This window comes from Fundulus heteroclitus, chromosome 4, assembly GCF_011125445.2.
Source record: "Fundulus heteroclitus isolate FHET01 chromosome 4, MU-UCD_Fhet_4.1, whole genome shotgun sequence".
Taxonomy (NCBI): Eukaryota; Metazoa; Chordata; class Actinopteri; order Cyprinodontiformes; family Fundulidae; genus Fundulus; species Fundulus heteroclitus.
This window is the reverse complement of record NC_046364.1, coordinates 17,525,243-17,545,231: the sequence shown is the minus strand read 5'-3', so window position 1 is coordinate 17,545,231 and position 19,989 is coordinate 17,525,243. Positions and strand designations below refer to the sequence as shown.

The following is a 19,989-nucleotide window of genomic DNA, read 5'->3' as shown; positions in this document are numbered from 1 at the left end:
CATGACCCATTCAGCGACGGATCTGACCCTCTCAAGTTATATAAGCGAATTTTTGAGAAGGGCTACCTGCACTGAGCATCAATACATGACAAGTGCTGTATATTGAGCTGAAAAAATCATTTATTTCTCAGATTAAGCTAAAACTATACATGATGCAGCATTAAGAACAAAATTAAATGCTAAAGGACGCTGCCTGCTGCCTGTGCTAATGCGTCAACTAACGAGATCTGTAACGCACGTAATTGCGATATTTTCAAGGAATATTGCGATAATGTGACAGGTTTAAGGGTGTGTAATTGTCATCAATAAGAATATCCAACCGTGAGAAAATATTTATAAAATGATTTTCATATTAAATGCAGAATATACTGTAGCATGCAGTGTTTTTATTGTATGACTCCCTGGCTCAGTTTTGTTTTTTACTTGATTTGAATGAACACGACTTCTGCCAAAATTGATGTAGGGAAGAGACAAATTAGTGCTCAAAAATCCCCAAGAACGCAGGAGAAAGTTTGATGCTTAAAAATCCCAGTAGGAGGTCCCTGCTTAATGCTTCTCCCACAGTGTTCAAACGACACATGCTCATGCCTTGAAATGATACCAGAGGGGATGCAGGATGAGACTCGGGAAGAAGGAACTGCACTTGGCAGACATTTACTTTGATTTTTTTTTTTTTTTTTTTTTTTTTTTCAACAAATTTACTTTCTCCCTGCAGCATACCTGCCTCACAAAGCATGAGTGCTGTTGCACGGTAGCCGGGGAGTATCGATTAACATTGCTGCTGACATTTGTAGTTCCTGTATACTCCGACTGGGTGGTGATGCGCTCTGGTCAGGAGAAAACAGGTTTAACACACAGACTGACTTGGTTTTTATGCCTCTTCACATTAAAGTGACATTGAAGAAAATAGTTCATTTTCTTATTTTAGAACCTTTAAAGGTGTTGTTCTGTACAATATAGTTTTTGAAACAATGCAACATTTCTAAATATTTAAAGTGAGAGTTTTTCACAGGAAAGGTGGTTTGCAATGTGTCTTGCCTACTTGTAAAATAAATGCTGAAAAGTGTATTGGCTCATTTTGGCATGAGCACTGTGTAGGAGAAAATGCTGGGAAAAATAAGCAAAATGCCAGTGTTGGATTTAAAAGGCTTCAGATCTATTTTTCTCTTCAAATATTGTCAAATTGCTTTGGACCATGCAGTGACAGAAGGGTGTCCTGCTGGTTTCTTTTCTCCGTCTATTTAAAGCGCTTTATAAATGACCATGTTTTATTTAATGATCAATATGCTTTCTTTGATCTCGCGATTTAGTACTGTCTTTAATTCAATAACACGTCTCCACTGGGGATGGAAATGACTTGGTTACATAAATTGCAGAGGAAACCATCCATGTCACACTCTGCACATAAACACTGATGGATTTGCTGTACAATAATGACCCAGCTATTGAAAAGCCTATAAATTAATCATGGGTGCAATTAAAAATATGCCTTTGCTTTCTGGTGTTACTTTATAGCGCATCAGCGTCAAAATCTTAGAGGCCAATATTACAGCTGGTAATAATGTTTGTTTATGAAATGAATTGAAAAGCTTCTTTGGATCGGTGATCCAAAGGGAATCTGTCTTGATTTATTTTAAGTACGTACCGTCAGCCTAAATCATCACACTTTCAGGCAGGGGTGGACAATTCATTCTCACAAATGGCCACATAAGCAGTTATAAGTGTAATCCAGAGCTGAACCATATGCTGAACACCATTTTCCCCCCAAAGTATATGTTTAATATTAACTTGTAAATTCAAATTGTGATCTTCTGGCAGCAGATCTAATAATTGAACAGTAAAACGCTTTTGCTGATACCCAAGGGTTCCTATTTACATATCTTTATTGATTAACTCTTTTAAAAACACACTAATAAAAAAATGAACAAGGTCATGTGCCATGTTTTACTGTTTACTCAGATGACTTAAATTCATGCTGTAATTCCTGCAATCACTTCAAACTCTTATTTTTTTCCCCTCAAACTGAGCACACCACTTTAACTTTTCTATAATCAGATTCTCGTTTACACTTTAAAAACATCTCTTTTTACAGTTAATTGCCTAACTTAATGCATGTTACAGTGCCTTGTAAAAGTATTCTCTCCTCTTGGCTTTTTACCTATTTTGTTACATTCCAACCTCTAATTTAGTTGTTTTTAAATCTTATTTGTTGTAATGGATATCCAGATGTTCGATGTTCCTCCAGTGCACCATCATATCTATCATCTTCAAACGGAAAGCACATGATACCACAACAAAGCTGCCAAGGGAGGGCTGCCCACTAAATCTCACAGACCGGCCAAAGTGGGCATTAATCAGAGAGGCAGCGCAGAGACCAAAGGTGACCGGTAGTCTCTGGTTAGACTTTAAGATTGCTGTTTGCTAGCAAAAACAATCCAACACGAAGAAGCTGGGGCAGTTTAGCCTTTAGGATGGGCAAGAATCCCAGTGGAGAGATGTGGCGAGCTCCTAAAGACTGATCCAAAGCCGTAAAAGATGGCTCTACAAAGTATTGGCTTTAAGGGGGTGGATAGTCACGCACCCTTATGTTGCCTGTTATTTTGTCCTGTAATACATCTTTAAAGTTGTTTGTATGCTCTGTAAATGAAATGGTGGAAACCGGTCATATTTTTTTTATTATACAGAAATATTATGTCTTTTTTAAGGATCTCATTGGGTCAGATATGGCATCAATCATAAAGTGTCTTTAATATCTATTAGTAATGACATTTTAGTAACATGGCAATCCTAGCAGAGGCCCAATTTGTTCAAGTTTGAAACCCAAACATTGGAAACATTTTTGATATTTTTATGCATATTTTTTGTTTGTCCTGGCTGTATCCTTTTAATAGATCCAATTACAGTTAAGGTGAAAGCCCAACAAGTTTTCTGTTAGAGGAAAGGGTAAGCAGTGTCAAAGAGAACACAAGTTAAAATTGATTTGAAAGAAGCTCTGAAATCTTTAGCCCAGCACTGCTTTAGTCATGCTTAGGACCTTCTTATTTTGATTTTTAATGACATTATTGTCACCTTTTGGGCCAGAATAGGTTTTACAACATTTTTGACTAAAATGCCAAAGACCATGTATTTGCAGAGGATTTAATCAGCTGTGTTTTTAAAAAGAATCTGGTAAAAAAAATATATATATACAGAGCAGTTTAACCAGGACCATTATCTCTGTTGTCCTGATTATTTTTGTTTAATGTTCCAAGAGAGTGAGCCACCCATGCCTGTGGGAAATGTTTATTATGGATGATATTATGGATCAGTATGCAATTTTTTTTTTTTACAGCGATGCCTTTGCATATCTTGCATACTAAGGTCCATTTTTGAATACCTGGGATTTTCAAGAATAATAATAATGGAGTTCATATTTCCTACTTTTATGTTCAGGTGCTGCCGGTGGTAAGAAACAGAGGATCGAGCTGTGGGCAGCCTATGGTGAAGGTGGACGGGATGTTGACCCAGCTGTTTGTTTCTTTGTGAAGGATCTGAAGAGGTCAGTCACCATACAGCTGTCTTTGTCACAAATCAAGATAATCTTCAAGGTCTTCGAGCACCGACAAGTGTACAGAAGAGAGCTTATTTATTAGATTCTTTGAAGCATGACTCTTGACTATGACCTTGTTCTAACATTCACTGTTTTTGTCATTTTAATGAAGTAACACTTTATCTGCCACAGCCTCCTCTGCATGCAGATGTCATCTTGACTTCATTATACAAATGAATCCTTGCATCTTCTAATTGCAATCTTCCAGTCTTGTCTATATGATGACATACATAAGCATGTCTGTTACTAGGACCCTTAAGCCCTTCCTCTCCCTCCCAAGAATCAGTTGTGGTAGTACAAGAAACTCTGGGCCTTTGAACTAAGACAGGGTTCATTAGCTTGTATAACACAGTTAACTGTCTGCTGGAGAGGTCTGAAACATGTCCCCATGCAGAAATATTTAAATCTTTATGCAGTCAAACTTGATTTAACCCCACTGATGATGTGTGTGCTGGTGTGTTGCGCATATCTTTAGTATAACAGTTAGATTTTTCAGTAATGTTCAGCTTAGCTTTATTTTAGTTGAGTGTGAACATTTGCCATCAGAAAACATATTTTACAGAACAGCATGGTATATAGCCACAATATAATATGGTTATAATACGCAGTTGAATTTAAATTATCATGTTTATTTCAGCTAATTTTGACATTTGATTTTCTTTATAGTTGGGCTCATGTATGTCTTGTCTTGGTGGATATTCAAATGGGACCGGGTGAGCAAAAAGAAGCTACAATGTTTATTGTAACAATTTGAGCCATCTAGTTTGTTTGAATGTCACACACCAATGCAGACCGTTAGCAGTACAAATAAGTCAGCAGACTGACTTCTCTGGATGCCCACCAGTTTTAAGCATTTTTCACAAAGTTATTATTATAACCTTGTAGAAATGCAGAATGGTCTGATTTGGACATTGAGTTCATTAATTTATGACAACACTGGTAAAAAAAAAAAAAACTTTTTGGAAAAGACCTTACTTTTAAAAACTCATTAGGACTGTCACTCTCAAGATGAACAGGACAGTATCTTGGAAATTTGAAGTGTCCAAGCCAAGGCTCCTATTGACAGCCACCGCATCTGGGATTGCGGGTGTTGTCAAAATATTGGATGTCTCAATATAATCAGTACTACATTAATTATTCAAAGATACTCATTTGTCAAACTTGCTCAAATTATCACACTTGTTATGACTGCAGTGCTAAAATATGAGACACTCAGCCACTATCCTCCTCCTAGCTGCTCATCTCGACAAGGAGCTGCTGCTGAAAGTTTAAACTCTAACATGTCGAGTACAGCCAGAGCAACTTTACCTATAAGGCAAAAGAAATAAGAAAATGCTGAACGCGGCTACATGCAAGGCTAGCTCTACAAGCTAACGCGGTGAAAATGATGTTTAAGAGCAACTTAAAAAAGGCCAGTAAAGCTGCTGTATCTACAATAGTGAAATAGTAAACCTCCTGGATTATAAAGTCAGCGCTATCTGTTTAAAGATTAGCTAAATGGACACGGACAGTATAATGACAGTGTTCCGACAGTCTCAGCTCCCCCGTTGAGATGCGTTTTCCAGGCGCACAGTTCAGAACCACGCAACTTTTCATTCTACTGTGGTACGAAGGAACGCAGGAATATGTTAATCTGACGGCCCAGTAGGCTCCTATAAAGTGAAGCAACGAAACAAACCAGGGCGCCCCACTCCATTACTTCTGCGTTTAGTTGGAAAGCTATCGGACGCTAATGTGGCTAATAATAAAGCAGGTTATGGTGGAGCCAGATAGAAGCTGACAATTAGACCAGAAAAAAGGAGGAATTTGCAGCAACCAACCCTGCTGTATTTGGTAATTAAACAAAATATTCAGCAAAATTACCAGAGACAGAAATTGCACAGGGCTCCCCCAATGAGTACATTCCTGCTTTTGCCAAACATTTCAACATTTGCCAGGCTCATTTTGTTTTGGTAGGGCAAACACTTTGCTTGACCTCCCTCTCAAACAATCCTGTGATTTTTCTTTTATAACCCCTTCGTTTGAGTCATGGTTGTCTTAATCCCCCTGCAGACTTCAGCTATAAGCTTTGTGGTAATGCCTTGCCTAATCCTCTTCAGCAAAACACACTCACGCATTAACCTCAAAGCAGTTTACTCACTTACTGGCTGCTTCTGAACAGAGTAGGACTGTTGTTTGTGGTACAGATTTGTCTCTGAGTTTTTTTTTAATTTTGCATCTTTCTGTCTTTTAAGTAATGTCAGTAGAAGGATTATCATGCATTAATTACAGCTTTAAAGACCAAGATATGTATGTTTTGTTGGGGAAGGGTCGTTTATTTTTTGCATGCGTTTAATGTTCATTCAGCCATGGTAATGCTTATTGGACACAGACACTAAAGTAGCTACAGTTGATCTTTGGGTCTCTGTTCAGCTGTCAGAAAAAGGACTGAAGTCTTTGAAAGTTAAGATTATGCATATTTTGTAAACTTGAAACCCGGTTATTCCAAATTAGTTCTTTCTATCCTGACCTGCATTTGCTCTTTATCAAGCTGTCTGTTTTTGTGAAAACAATCCGTTTCTGGCCAAATGGAGATGATTTATTCATTCGTTTTGCAAAACCTGCTAATTATGTAACGTCACTTTAAAATAAAAAGTCTGAATTGTTTCCTCTGCTTTTAGTTTCATACTTGTCTTTTCAGTCCTTACAAACAATAGAGGCAATGCTGTTGTTTTATAATAATTATTAATTTAATATGTTTGCATGTCGCTTTTTTATTAAATCAAAACCACGACTGCAGCTCATTTAAACTGCGTCTTATAAGTTGGTGTGATATTTAAATTAAAACAACTTGTGTTAACAAGTGTAAACCACAATTTGGCCTTTTGAAATTAACTCCAGGTGGCTTTGAGTCAATAAAGTAAATCCAAATGTATTCATATACTTAAATCATGGCATACATCAGTTTTAACTGTTTTTAGTGAAACATAAAAGGAATTATATGTTATAAATATGCTCAAATCACAAATGATTTATTTTAATTGTGTACTGTTTTTGATAGCTTTGTATCCCACCCTATTCATGAGAATTTTGGTTCTGATATGGGTTAAGAACAGTTAACTCTAAGGGTGAGAGAAAAACAAAGCCTATTTCAGGATGTGTTGAGATGCAGACACGGACGATTCTGACTTGATCAACAAATGTCAAAACTTGATTTATCTTGATCTACATTTTTGGGCTGAAACAATTAATCGAATTAATCATAATCGATTATTGAAATAATCAACTAATTTAGTAATCAAATTATTAACTGAGTCTACAGACTCAATATATCATTTGCTGAAGGAAAACCCCACTCAGCAGTAATTAAGCCAGGACTGTACAAAAGTATAAACATGTTGCATTTAAGATGAAAACCTTTCTTTGTCGTAAATATGCTATGCAGAACTTCTCAACTTGCATAGTTTAACCTTTCCTGTTTCAAGTTTCATTAAAAAAAAACACTTTTTGCTGTTTGACTATTAATTGAAAAGATTGTACATATATTAAACAATTAGCAATATAATAGTTGCAGTCCCAGCATGTTGTTTGTTCTGAACGAGAGCAACGAAGGAGATTTATATGGAGATTTGTGTCTAGCAGAAAAATGCCAGATAGCTAAAGATTTAGTTTTAGTTACAATGTCAAAGACTTATATGTATGGGGGCAAGTCATCAAATGTATTATTATTGCATTTTAGCCTTTTGAATCATAGCAGAATCAATTTACCCAATTCCTAAAGATACCCACCTGCAGCTATCATTTGAAATAATGTGCGGCTGAAACGTCTCTCCCCAAGCAGAACCGTTTGGTTCCCAAAAAAGTAAAGGGGCGAAATGATCAAAACCTGAGTCAAACAAGCAACTTCATATATGCAACTATTCTCAGACAAAAATGCAACCTTTTGCTGTAGCTTCACATAAATCCTGAACATTTGTTAAAGGGACATCCGCACAAGAGCAGAACAGAATAATCGTTATTTGTTCCTCATCGGGGAAATTCCAGAAGGGGCTGGCAAATTGAAACACACATACCCAATTATAGTTAGAAATCTCTAACAACTGGAACAACTATATAGTAAGTTAAAAATTAGAAATTGCTCTTAATAAACCTTGAAGCTAAATCTCAATTATTTTTATATATTTTTAACATTTATCTGCATTAGACTTAACATCTGTAATACATAGCAAAAGGAAACAGTTTGTGATTAAGTAGTTTGGGGTTAAAGACGTAAGCTGCCTTGGATACATCTTCAAGGATTCACAGCATTATAATAAGACTCTGAAACCAAACAGAGATCCATAATGCCTACCTATTCACACGCAATCTTTAAATGAGCTCAGATGCCTCGAGCTGCAGAATAAGCTGATTATGCACTGGCTGTCTCAGATTGGTATCTCACTTCTCCAGTGGAGAAGCGCACTGGAATGCCTTGAAATTTAGCTCAAGAGACAAAACCCCTGAACTTTTTAAATGTTTTATCTGCTTCAACTCTAGCCTTAGAGTATTTCACAAGCACTCAACAGTTTAAAAAAACTAACCGCATGTGAGTTCTGCAACAGAGACTGATAAAAAAAAAAAAGAAAGAAAACTCTCTCCACTTTAGGACCACATTTGCCTTTTCCCATTTAACTTTGTGACAATCAGTGCCTACAACAACACACCTGTATCCTGTCTCTAACACACACTCCTTTACAAAAGGACAGCCGTGCATCTAAGATAAATGACGCTACCGCCTAAACCACCACGCAGCGGAAAGTGCCTCAGTACATTTTCATTAACCCGTAGCGTGCCAATCATTGAGATCGTAGTTACAAGTCTGTGGTTTCACAGCTCATTTCACCCTGGAGTTTCTCCATCCCATCCTCATCCATCTCCGTCAGCTGCCTCCCCCCCTAAACATCTAATCTCAGGAGCTGCCTGCTAGAGTGCTGTGGATTATAGGATGTAACCAGAGTTTCAAGAAAAGTCAACATGAGGTTTGCACATATATATACTATAGCTTTTTGCACACTGGTCTTTAAGGATCATTCCATTCAACAGCGTCTAAAGAGGGTTACGGACATTTTACCTGAAACTATTGTAATTCGCTTTGCATGGCATTATTGGCTTGTGAGTACATTGCGATTAGATTTTAAAAATTGTAATGCTTTTTTGTGTTAAGCTGCTGGTTTTGCAAATTTTTTTAATGAAGAGTTTTCCTCAGCAGCTAGTTCATTATGCAGAGTAAGAACTGGTTGTTAAATTATACATTTCATTTTGTCAAAACTCCATTCTAACCCAAACCTCTGAACGAAACCTGCTAGATCACGGCTGCAACATGATGTATTTGGTATTTAAAGACAAATCAGCAACCAGTATAATATATATAAGCTTTTGAATTTAAGAATTATTGTCTCCTTATTTATTATAAACAAGTTGTTGCAGTTGGTTGGCAACTTTGCATTTTGTTATTCAGCTTGCTTGAAATTTGTTAGAAGATGATCTCCACATAGACGTTTGTGAATACAGAATACCTTTGAGGCATTCTGCATCAGGCTGTCTAGAGATCCTTTATTTCAATCTTTTTTTTTATTTATATTTTATTGATAAAATAAAAAAAACAGAGCTAGGATTATATGTTCACAATCAGTTTATCCGTAACAGCACAGATGCTTTGTATTATTAGACGTGAGGATGGTCTGACCTCAGGGATTCATGTGGGAAGTGAAGTTAGTGAATCTGTTGGTTTATGAAGCTTTGCTCTTTGCTTTTTCTGCTACAGTGTGAAATCGTCAGCACTGCTATGTCGGAGCTGGAGATCATTAACTCTGAGGTTGGGTCGGACGAAACAACACTTTAAGTGTTCCATATTGGAAAAATGAATGCATGTTATATTGTGTGATCTTTAGGCCTGAGGACAATTCCTGAAAAAGAATACATCTCAGGCTGCATTTTATTACTTATTCATTGAAAAGGTGTATACTATTTTTGGTAAGGCTTTAAGCTATGAAGCGAATGTATATAAAAAAATGAATATCATTAGGATTCAAATTTATGTCACTCATTTGAGAAACTGAAACTCTCACATAGATTCATTACACCTCTGCCCCTTCATCGCCGCTTGTAGAAAGTGTGGTAATTGTAGGAATTTGCTGCAATAAATGTAGGCAACAATACGTTCATCTATGAAGGGGTAAAATGTCTGTGGTGAGTCAATGAGGAGTCCACGCAACTCACAGTATACGCACAGTATACAAGAGTATGTGCTAGCAACAATAAACCTAGTAAGTTAATTTAATATATAGATACGTTTATTTTAGCCTTATGTCAGAAACAGGGCAGTGTAGTCCAACTACTCTGTCCTCCTGACAAAAACGGATAGCTCTCCCTCTCAGGAGAGAGCTGTGTATGTGAAGGGGCAGAGTGATATTACACAGTTTGGAAGGCTATTTAGTGTGCCATATAATCCAGTGCGTATTATAGTCCGAAAAATACGGTAGATGGATAGATGAATAGATAGTATTAACAACAGAGGAATGAAACCTGCTGAGTTTGTCTGATAACTTTTGGATTGTACAAAGATCTTACCAAAACATTTTCACAGCTAGGTCTAAAAATAAGATGGTGGTAGGACTTTCTAAACCTTTTCTAGTTGTTCATTATTGTTGATAGGTCTTATAAACTAAAACAGATTAGTAAACATTATTAAAAGGTTGAGGTAATGGGTTTTAAAATATAAGTGTTTTGCCTTCGGTGCAGGACATTTCCACTAAATGTATGCAATTTGTATTCTACAGGATCTCTGTCTTCCTCCTTAACATGACAATAACGCACAACTGCTGTCCTTTCTGCAGAGCAAGGACAGTCATTTATTTTCTAGTTCTGAACACAAACACAAATCATTCTGAGCCTTTTAGGAAACTGCCAAGGCCCTTGTTTTTCTGATGAGAACATCTTCCCAATAGATGCACATAAATCTGGGTCAAAATACATCGGGGACAAGGCAGCACTCTGCGTAACAAGCTACAGAAATGCCGTTTGCTTTGTAATTAACTACTACTTAGTAGCAAATATGATTTACAAATGACTTCATATGTGGAAATTGAATGTAGAGGACAGTAATAGTGTCACTTCATTATATGTAGGACGTGAAACAAAATGGTTGCGCTCTCTTAAGATTGTAAATCTTGTAATCATTGTTGGAAAATGTAATTTTCCTCTGAGCAATGATTATGTAACAACAGTGCTGTGTTACAACAACACAATAGATATATTTGTTTTTTGACAAATTATTCAGGTCCAGAATGATCAGTTTGAGTCACAAAGGTGCCAATTAATGGAGGTCTGACATGAGGACATTTGTTAATTTAGTGTCAGTCACTGGAAAAATGGAATCTGTATGGAGAAGTCCTCGTAAATGCGCAGTTTGGCTGCAATCAGTAGAAATTATTGCGCACAGGATAACTGATGCCGACCAGTTTAAATACCACAGTGGGGGTTTTGTAATTCACCCTAACCAACCTGAGGATGAGCCTCGTCATCTGTCCATAGAAACATTTGAGTCTCTAACATTCTGAAAGTTTATTTTGTGGGTTTGTTTGTTTAAGCAGGGGATGTTTGTTCTCCAATTCTGTTTCAACAGCTGAAGCACAGACTGTAGCACATTAAAACCAAAGCCTCAAAGTCTTATCTCTAGCCCTTTTTAATACTATCATTTCATCCTGTAAACTTTCTTAGTATCTTTGAAAGAATCATCTGAAAGCATCCTACCCTTTGAGGACTCTATAAAAAAATATCTACTTTTGGTATGCAAAGCCTGACTTCCTGGAACATGGAATAAACTAGCCATGAAACATTAAAATCTAAAAAATGTTTTGCTATATTGACCACATTGACTACAATCAAATTCATAAGAAGATCCTGAGCGTGAAAAAGCAGTATAAGGCAAATGATTCTCCCAAAAACGATTGTAGCTCATGTTTTTCATTGCTGTTTATCCTTTTCCTTGTATTCAGTTTACAGTTGAAGTTGGCTGAAACATTCACGGTAAAGCCAACACTTTGAGTTTTATTAATCACCCATTTACTCTGAAACAAACGATAAAAACCAAAACACGTACTGACAGGAAAATGACCATTTTGCCTTTGAAAACTGTCCAAGCATAATATCCAACAGTTTAAATGCTGCTGTCAGCCTCCTGTCTGTGATGCTGGTCAGACTATACGTTTTGAATCCATAATATATTGAAATAAAGCCGCCTCCAAATGTCCTTCGGACATGTGATGGTTTGGTAAATTGTCTTTTGTCTGGAGCAAGAACTTCTCAGACTTATTAGACTGATTTCCAAATTTAAAGTGCAGCTTGAACACACTTGCTTTTTGAAACGGGTTAAGGAGATAGCTTTCAGCTCCTCATCCACTTTAAAAAGGTCTGGCTGATCTCTTGACAACACCAGCTCACACCAGTACATCACCCACACATGTCAAGCACGGGTTAGTCCTTTTATCTGTTAGCGACCCTGCGCAGGTACATCCGTCCACTCTGTCAGGTTGTCTCTCTCATTTAATCTTTCCCAAAATCTCAGATTTTAGGTGTTCCTTCACCGTCTTTCTGCTTCACCTTGAATTTGTCTCAGAGAAAGCAGAAAGCGAATTGTTGGATACTTTTTTCTTTAATTTATTCCTTTTACTGCCGAGTTTGTTCCAGGTCTTTGAGAATTATAAACGAAAACACCTGGTTTTGTTATCTAAAGTTTGTTATCTAGAGTCATAATGGAATTTTCAATGGGATAAATCTCTTTTCCACTTTCTAACCGAAATAATGACTTACTGCAGGTTTTTATCTCAATCCTTAAAAGGTTTTTTTTTTTTTTTTTTGTAGAATGGAAGATGTGGTTTATAAGGTAAAATCACAATACTTCCCTCCTTTTTCTAGTTGTTTAATAATGTAAACTGGAGTTTCAGTTGCACTGTAGCTTTGCATTTACAAACAATTTAGTTTTAATTGCATCTGTGAACCAGGATTGTTTGGGGATTTGTGTCCACTTAGAGAAAAGCTATAGGGTACTTTTTAAGCTACTGTACCTAAGCTCCGATGTATGTCAACTAAGAGTGTAAGCTCAACACCAGTAGCAAAGAGATACAGAAATAGACAATAACCTTGTCAGGACCAGTCCTACTTATCATTCAGGGTGCAGTCTGTGGGATTTTTATTTTTTTACTCACATTTTTTTCTACTGGTGTTTGAGCTCCAATCACTTTGGTGTTTCATCACTGTATTGGGCCGTAGCATCTCTAGATGTCAATAATATGCATCCCAATAATTGATCAGGTAGAGATGCAACACTTGTTTTGAGGGCGGAAAATGGTGCAAGTATAATCTGATATGGTTTGTGCATTGTGATTTGTATAATTTGCACTCCTTTAGTTTTTGCCATTTAAAGCAGTCTCTATACCTGCCTTGTTGATTACAACCGATGAATAAACAATGTTCTGGATGCCTCCTGCACAGTGATTTGACTTTGCATTGTAAAAGTAGATTACTATTGCCTAAATTATTGCACATTAATCACTCCCACATTCAGCAGTGGCCCATTTAAGGTGAGGTAGTGAAATGAACTTGGATAGTAATGATTTTCCCCTCTCCCTCCTCGGTCTTCACTTTAACAGTAAATTCTGTGGGCAGTAAGCTGTAATTAGTGTGGAGGAGGAAGCTAAAGGTTGTGCATTGATTTCTTGTTTGCTTGGTGAAAATGTCAAAGAAAAACATGAATCGTGACTTACAATAGTGCCAGAAACATGTCTGCGTTATGTGGTTCAATTAAAGCTCTTTCAAAACCAAATATTAACCCTCTGAATAATGACAACAAACCATTACAGGGTGCATTTATTTGGAAATGGATATAAGATACAGAATGGAAATGATGCAGGTGTGAAATTAATGCAGGCTCATTTGAAATAAAATCTTGGGAGGGTATTCAAAAATGTCATTGTAAGACATGACGGATGGCGTAAACCTTTTAGAAAGGGTAATTGGGTTTAGGCTCAGTTTGATCTGCAGATGCAATATGGGCTGACCAGGTCAGAGACTCATTGTCCTAGAGTTAAATAATGACCATAGAAACAAGGATGCCATCGGTTGGCATCTGAGTTGGGATTTGGGAAATTTACATTACATTACCATAAAGATAAACTCCATGACGGAATAGTTTTACAGCTTGGTATTTCTATTGGTTCCTTAATGTAATTTAGATATTACAGGTTTTAAGAAGAAATGTGTTTCTCAAACTGGTTGGCATTTATTTTAGATTGGATGTAATAATTTTGACTCGGGGAAATATTTAAAATCAACTCGATGTTAACATATGATTTTAATTGCTAGAAACATGTCTTCTTTACAGTTGGGTATATGTGCACATTTCTCAAGGCCAGAGTTTGTAATTTGTGTAAACTTCTACTGGTTTGCAGACTAACCCAGAAAAAGAAAGATTTTGCTATATTTATTCAAGCTTAAAACCCCAATTAGTGAGCTTTAAATGTTCTGGTTGATGAAACCTGATGCTCTTCTCCGGTTCCTGTCAAAGTGTGACCTTGTCGAGCTCCAGCTGAAAGAAAGCAGGAATGTGCAAAACTCCATTATATATTGTATACGTGCCTTAGCAAGTTGTTACTTACTGTGAAGATCGACAGTGATTGAAACACAAAAGATTAGCATGAAAAGCTGTCAGATGTCAGCTTTCACAGTCTTTAGTTGTTGTTGTTGTTTTTTTGTTTTTTTTTAAGTTAATGACAGGCTTTCAAACACTGGGAATCAAAGCACAAACCAGTGCTTCTTATTTGTAACAAAGGATCATTTTTGTCTTTATGTGGGACATTGTGGCTAATATTGTTTTGTTCAGAGTGCACAAGTTTACCTGCAGTGTGTGTGTGTGGGCTGACTTTGTCCTTGTGTGTTCCTTACACTCATGAAATACATTTCTTAACCGTCTTAAGCTTTTCCATGAACACTTACATAATACCACCACAGTTTAAAGTGCCATTAAAAAAGTATTTGCCACTTCACATGTTTCTTCCCTTTTTTTTTTTTTTTTTTTTTACACGTAAATCTTATGGATAGTCAAAAAATGATAAGACAAACATAATCCTCAATTAATATAAAAGGCAGTTTGTAAATAATGATTTTATTAAGGAAAAAAGCTATGCAAACCAATGTGTCCTCATGTGAAATTGTGTTTGCCGCTGCTTATTAAATCACAAATGAACAGATTTTTTTTTCTGGAAGTTAAATTTCACTGGATAGGATCCAGCTCTTACAACCAGACATGTGAAATGATTAAAAACGGAAGATCTCAACAAGCAACACATCTGGTCTAAAGTCATTCACATGTAGCAGTCTGAAAAGGGTTACACAGTGGCTCGCTGGCTTTTAGTTGCCTGTGAGCCATTATCCACAAATGGAGAAAACTTGAAACGGCGGTGAACCTTTCAAGGAGTGTCTGGCCTACCAAAGGTTCTCCAAGCTCAGCGTTCATGATTCAGCAATAAGAAAGATTGGGCGGAAAATCACATCCATGCGTTCCAAAGCAAACACCACAGACTAAAAAGATTTCACAATTTTACACTAGCCAATAAATGACCTGATGACATTTTGCAAAACTATTCTTTGCACTATTGACATAAAGCAGAAACCTTTGGAAGTAGTGTGTTTCCTGAAGTATAACTAACAGCATGCCAGGAAAAGAGCATTGAATCAACAATCAAACATGGTGCCATGATTAAGGGAACCATTTATTGTCCTATAAAGCAGGAAACCCTGAGGGAGATTATCAGGCAATGTGTTTGTGACCTTAAGCTCAATCACAAGGCTTGACAACAGAAAAAAAAATTCATCTGCAACACAACAGCAAAATCCCTATTTGAATGGCTAAAAAAAAAACAACCTAAATGAAGGTTTTGGAATGGCCTAGTCAAAGTCAAGGCATGAATCTAATTGAGATGCTGTGGTGTGACTGTCATGCATGAAAACCCTTCTTTGTGGCTGGATTAAAACAATTTTGCAAAGAGAGGATTAAGATTCCTCCAAAGGAAAGTAAAAGACTTACTGCCAGCTATCATACAGGCTTGATGGCAGCTGTTGGCCCCAAGAGTGGCACAACACCAGAAAACCAGAGGAAATCTGAGAGAAGGCAAATATTTTCACATTACTGTTCACATTATTTAGGGCCTCGTACACAGCTTCTCTTCTATCCAACTCACCAACTGTATTCATGTATAGAGCACCGTCATATCTGCTCACTATGGCCATGAATGTCATGTTTACTTTGGTATTTTAATGATGCATTTAAACTTAATCTGTCTTAATCTGGAATTGTGATACAAAACACAGCTTCAAGTCATTAAAAAAAGAAGTTTGCAAAGATTGGAACATTTTTTTTTCTAGTATAAGTAATAATTTCTAGTTAAAATAAATGCATGCATTCCCAACTACTATTTGGTTAACTTTAGCAAGTTGCACTAAATGTTAAGAAGCTCCTGACATAATACTAGTGGGTTATATGACCTCTCTTCTTTGTAGAAATGTTTTCAGCGTTCTCTACAAATTTTCAACATATAGTTTGCATCAGGGCCTTACAGAAGCATAATGCTAGCCTGTTTCATCTATTACAGAACCGCTCGTAATGTTGTTGGAGATTGTTATATGATTTTAAGACCCAAATGGTTTCAAATATCTAGCTGCTGATTTGTCATAAAGTAAAATCAGCAGCTAGTCCTTCATTTTTCCCATCCATTTTGAGCAGTGAACCACAAGCGCTGGAGGTAAAGCAACCTAGGGCTGGACGATAATTCAATAACAATATCGATCGATCGATATGAAAAAAAAGTTTCAATTAACAGTTAAATAACAGCGTTCCTTCCTTTTGCATTCTAGCCTATCATGTAGGTTAATATTTCAGTCACTACATCCTCTCAACCAATCACAAACACAGATCCAGGAACCAAGCTCCGCCCCCTTCAAAGAGCATTTGCTTCTTTTTTTAAAACATGCAGTTTTGGTTAAAAAAAAAAAAAAGTTGGTTGAATAAAGGGCTGAGTTTGAATTCAGTGTTTGTGTGTTCTGTATCTAAAAATAGGTTGCTAAGCAACAGTATAAAATAGCCCAGGCTGCACTTAAAATATATGTTTTGAATTTGTTGATAATTATCGATCGATATGATTTTTTTTTTTTTATCGATCTGCTATTTGTTCTATATTGTCCAGCCCTAAAGCAACCCCAGGCTGTCTTCTGTTGGACAGTCACATAATGAACCCCTGAAGGCATACTTGTTTTGTGGTGTGGCCAAACAGCTTGATCCTTGTCTATATTTCCATAAATATTTTGTCGTGGCACAGAGGGCATGGCCCGTTTTGCTTGCTACTTTAACCCAAAAGGTTCTGGCTTTCACCAAAGGTCACAAGACAGTTGAATTATCCCAATGCAGAGTTAACAAGCTATGATTTGTTCATGCTTTTGATACATTGTTTTTGTGTCTGTGTTATGTAGGCAGGTTGTGATCATGCGCTGCCTGGCCGCACGGGTGAACTACAAGACCCTCATAGTTATATGCGCCCTCTTCACGCTCATAACTGTGCTCTTATGGAACCGCTGCTCGAGTGACATCTCCATCCGTTTCCTGCCCCGGGCCGCCTTTGTGTCTCCGAGTGCAAAGATCAGCAGCAGCCAACAGCAACCTCCACAACCTCCAGAGCCCCCGCCTGTTGTCGGTGTTGGTGGCGGACTCAAATATGAAGAAATCGACTGCCTAATCAACGATGACTCCACTATCAAAGGCAGACGAGAGGGAGGGGAGGTCTACCTGCCCTTCAGCTGGGTGGAGAAATACTTTGAAGTATACGGCAAAGTGGTGCAGTATGATGGCTATGATCGCTTTGAGTTCCAGCACAGCTACTCCAAGGTCTATGCCCAGCGTGAGCCCTACCACCCAGAAGGGGTCTTCATGTCCTTCGAGGGATACAACGTGGAGGTTCGCGACCGTGTAAAATGCATCAGTGGAGTTGAGGGTAAGGAGATCTTAACTACCTGGTCAACCTGGAGAACTGCCTTATAATTTATGTCTGTTTTGATACCTGTAGTAAAAGATATACAAACTAATATATTTACTCAAATCTAAATCTCCATTGAAAGAGAATGTCAGATATGTGTAACAATATCAACAATATTTTGTTGTCACAAAATTTATTTTCTGGACTGTCAGTGTTTATCTTCATCCAGACAGCTGGAAGTAATTCTGTGTCTACGTTCGGTTTAGTATTAAAGTTTTCTTTTTTCTTTTTCTAAAGTTCCTTTTAAAATAATTGCCAGGAAGGATCAATAGCTCATTTCAAAAGGCTAGTAGCTGAAACCACATGGTCATCAATATAGTTCTGCTTCTTGCTTGCATGACGAAGTGGCCCAATACACTTAGCTGAAATTGCAAAATAGGTATTCATTATTCTTCTTTTATCATAAAATGGGTGTAGCCACTAATAAAAGACATACTGTTGCACTATAGACCCTAATATGCAGCATTTGTTGGGGGATTTTAAGGGTTTGCAGGTAAAGAACATTTAATTAAAAAAATGTTCTTTAGATGTTTTTAATTGGAAATGTCAGAGCTCTGTCATAACAAGGTATATTTGGTTTCTGTAAAAGCAGTTCAACATCAGTGAATAGGTTTCAGTTTTGCTAAGATGCATTATTAGTTTTCCTTGGTTTCCTTTTTTTTTAACTTTGCACAATTGAAAACAGTTGATGAGACTGAGCCATGTGAAAAAGGAAGAACTAGGCCTTTTTATAAGGATTTGAATAGAGGGATGATATTAAACACTGGAAAGCTTAAATAAGGCCATATCACACTATGTCCTGTTTTGCTACATAAATGTAAAAAAAAAAAAATGCAATACAAGTTTCCTTTATAAAAGGGTCACCTTGTGCAGTTATTATTGGAAACAAACACTGTAGCTGAAATTCTAGGACAGCGTGTTGACCTCCGACCAATAGTGCTGTGTATGATGAAAGCACTAGAAATTGTGGAAATGGTTAAGGAGGTTGGCTTCATAGGATTGTATTATTTCATACAATCTACATATCAATGAGTTCATGAATTACTGTGAATAATCTATATATTTTACCATGTCAGTATATTTTACTATGGATATCATATTTCTTTTCATCTTTCTCTTTCATCCTCTCCCTCTCTCTAACTATAATATATCCTTATACATCGTTGCAAAATTACATTACATTATGTTATGTTGTTAGTGTTGGGGATAACGACTCACTCAGTCTTTCCTGCAGGAAGAAGAGAAGAACATGTGCGTGTTGTTAAAAATGGGCCATAGAAGAATTAAAGCAAACCTCTGGGCTCAACAGTGAATCTTGTTTTTCCATTTCCCTAATATTTCTCCTGTTCAAAATAGAGGAGACCCATTTACATTTCTATACACGCACTTTAAAAGATCCATTAATTGTGCCTTAGGCCACTTTTCTATTTAACATTCTCATGTGCAAGTATGCACACTTCTTCTTAACTTGGTTTAATTTTAGAGGTGGAAACAGCAGTCTATTAATTAACTTGTCACAGAGGTACCACAGGGCTTAATGAAGGTCATGGGAGTATTTTTTCTCCCAATGTTCATCACAACCTACTGAAAAGTTATTTAACAAGACCCTCAGCCAGACACATTAATTGTTGTAATGACCAGTCAGCATCTGACACTGGATATTCTCCTAGATGGTACACATATTCCAAGCTTAAGCAACCAATTAAAAGAAAATATGACATGAATGTATGTGTGGAACAAAAGAAAAGAAAAACATCTTAAAATTGTTGCATTGTCGGTAGCCTTTGGAGTTCTGTATAGTTTTTGGTTTTACTGATAAACTATAAAAATAAATTCAGGTACATTTCAAGAAATTTAAGGCTATATCTATTTTGGAAGCTATTCACTTTCTGGTGCTTGATAGAATGACATGCTGTAAGATCCATTAAAGTATTTCTAATAAAGAAATGTCACCCTTTTGAAGTATAGCCCTATACTGTACAGGCTATTTACTTACAGTTTGGCCCGGGCTTTTTTGCTTAAATTATGGCATCACTATGATGTGGCATGGAGGCTGTAAGTCTGTGGCTGTTCTGGGGTGTTAAGGCAAGGCACATTTATTTGTATAGCACAATTCAGTACAAATACAATGCAAAGTGCTTTACTTGATTTAAAACAAGAAAATAAAAACAGAATAAAAGCAAGTGGGGAAAAAAACTGTTGCAATAAAATGTAGGAAGATTGAAACAAAATTAAACATGGGAAAATGTGAACTAAAAGCAGGTATAATAATTTTAAAAGCAGTTGGACTACAAAGTTGAA

The 19,989-nt window shown here is 36.8% G+C and overlaps 1 protein-coding gene across 1 annotated transcript in view; it reads left to right on the top strand.

Moving 5' to 3' along the window:
* glceb (glucuronic acid epimerase b) overlaps window positions 1-19,989 on the top strand; it is a 59,829-nt gene that overhangs the window by 23,307 nt on the left and 16,533 nt on the right. Inside the window, exons 2-3 of the mRNA XM_021309623.2 lie at window positions 3,433-3,538; window positions 17,129-17,646. Of these exons, the coding sequence (XP_021165298.2) occupies window positions 17,142-17,646 (505 nt within the window). The 5' untranslated portion in view covers window positions 3,433-3,538; window positions 17,129-17,141. The remainder of the gene's footprint in view (window positions 1-3,432; window positions 3,539-17,128; window positions 17,647-19,989) is intronic.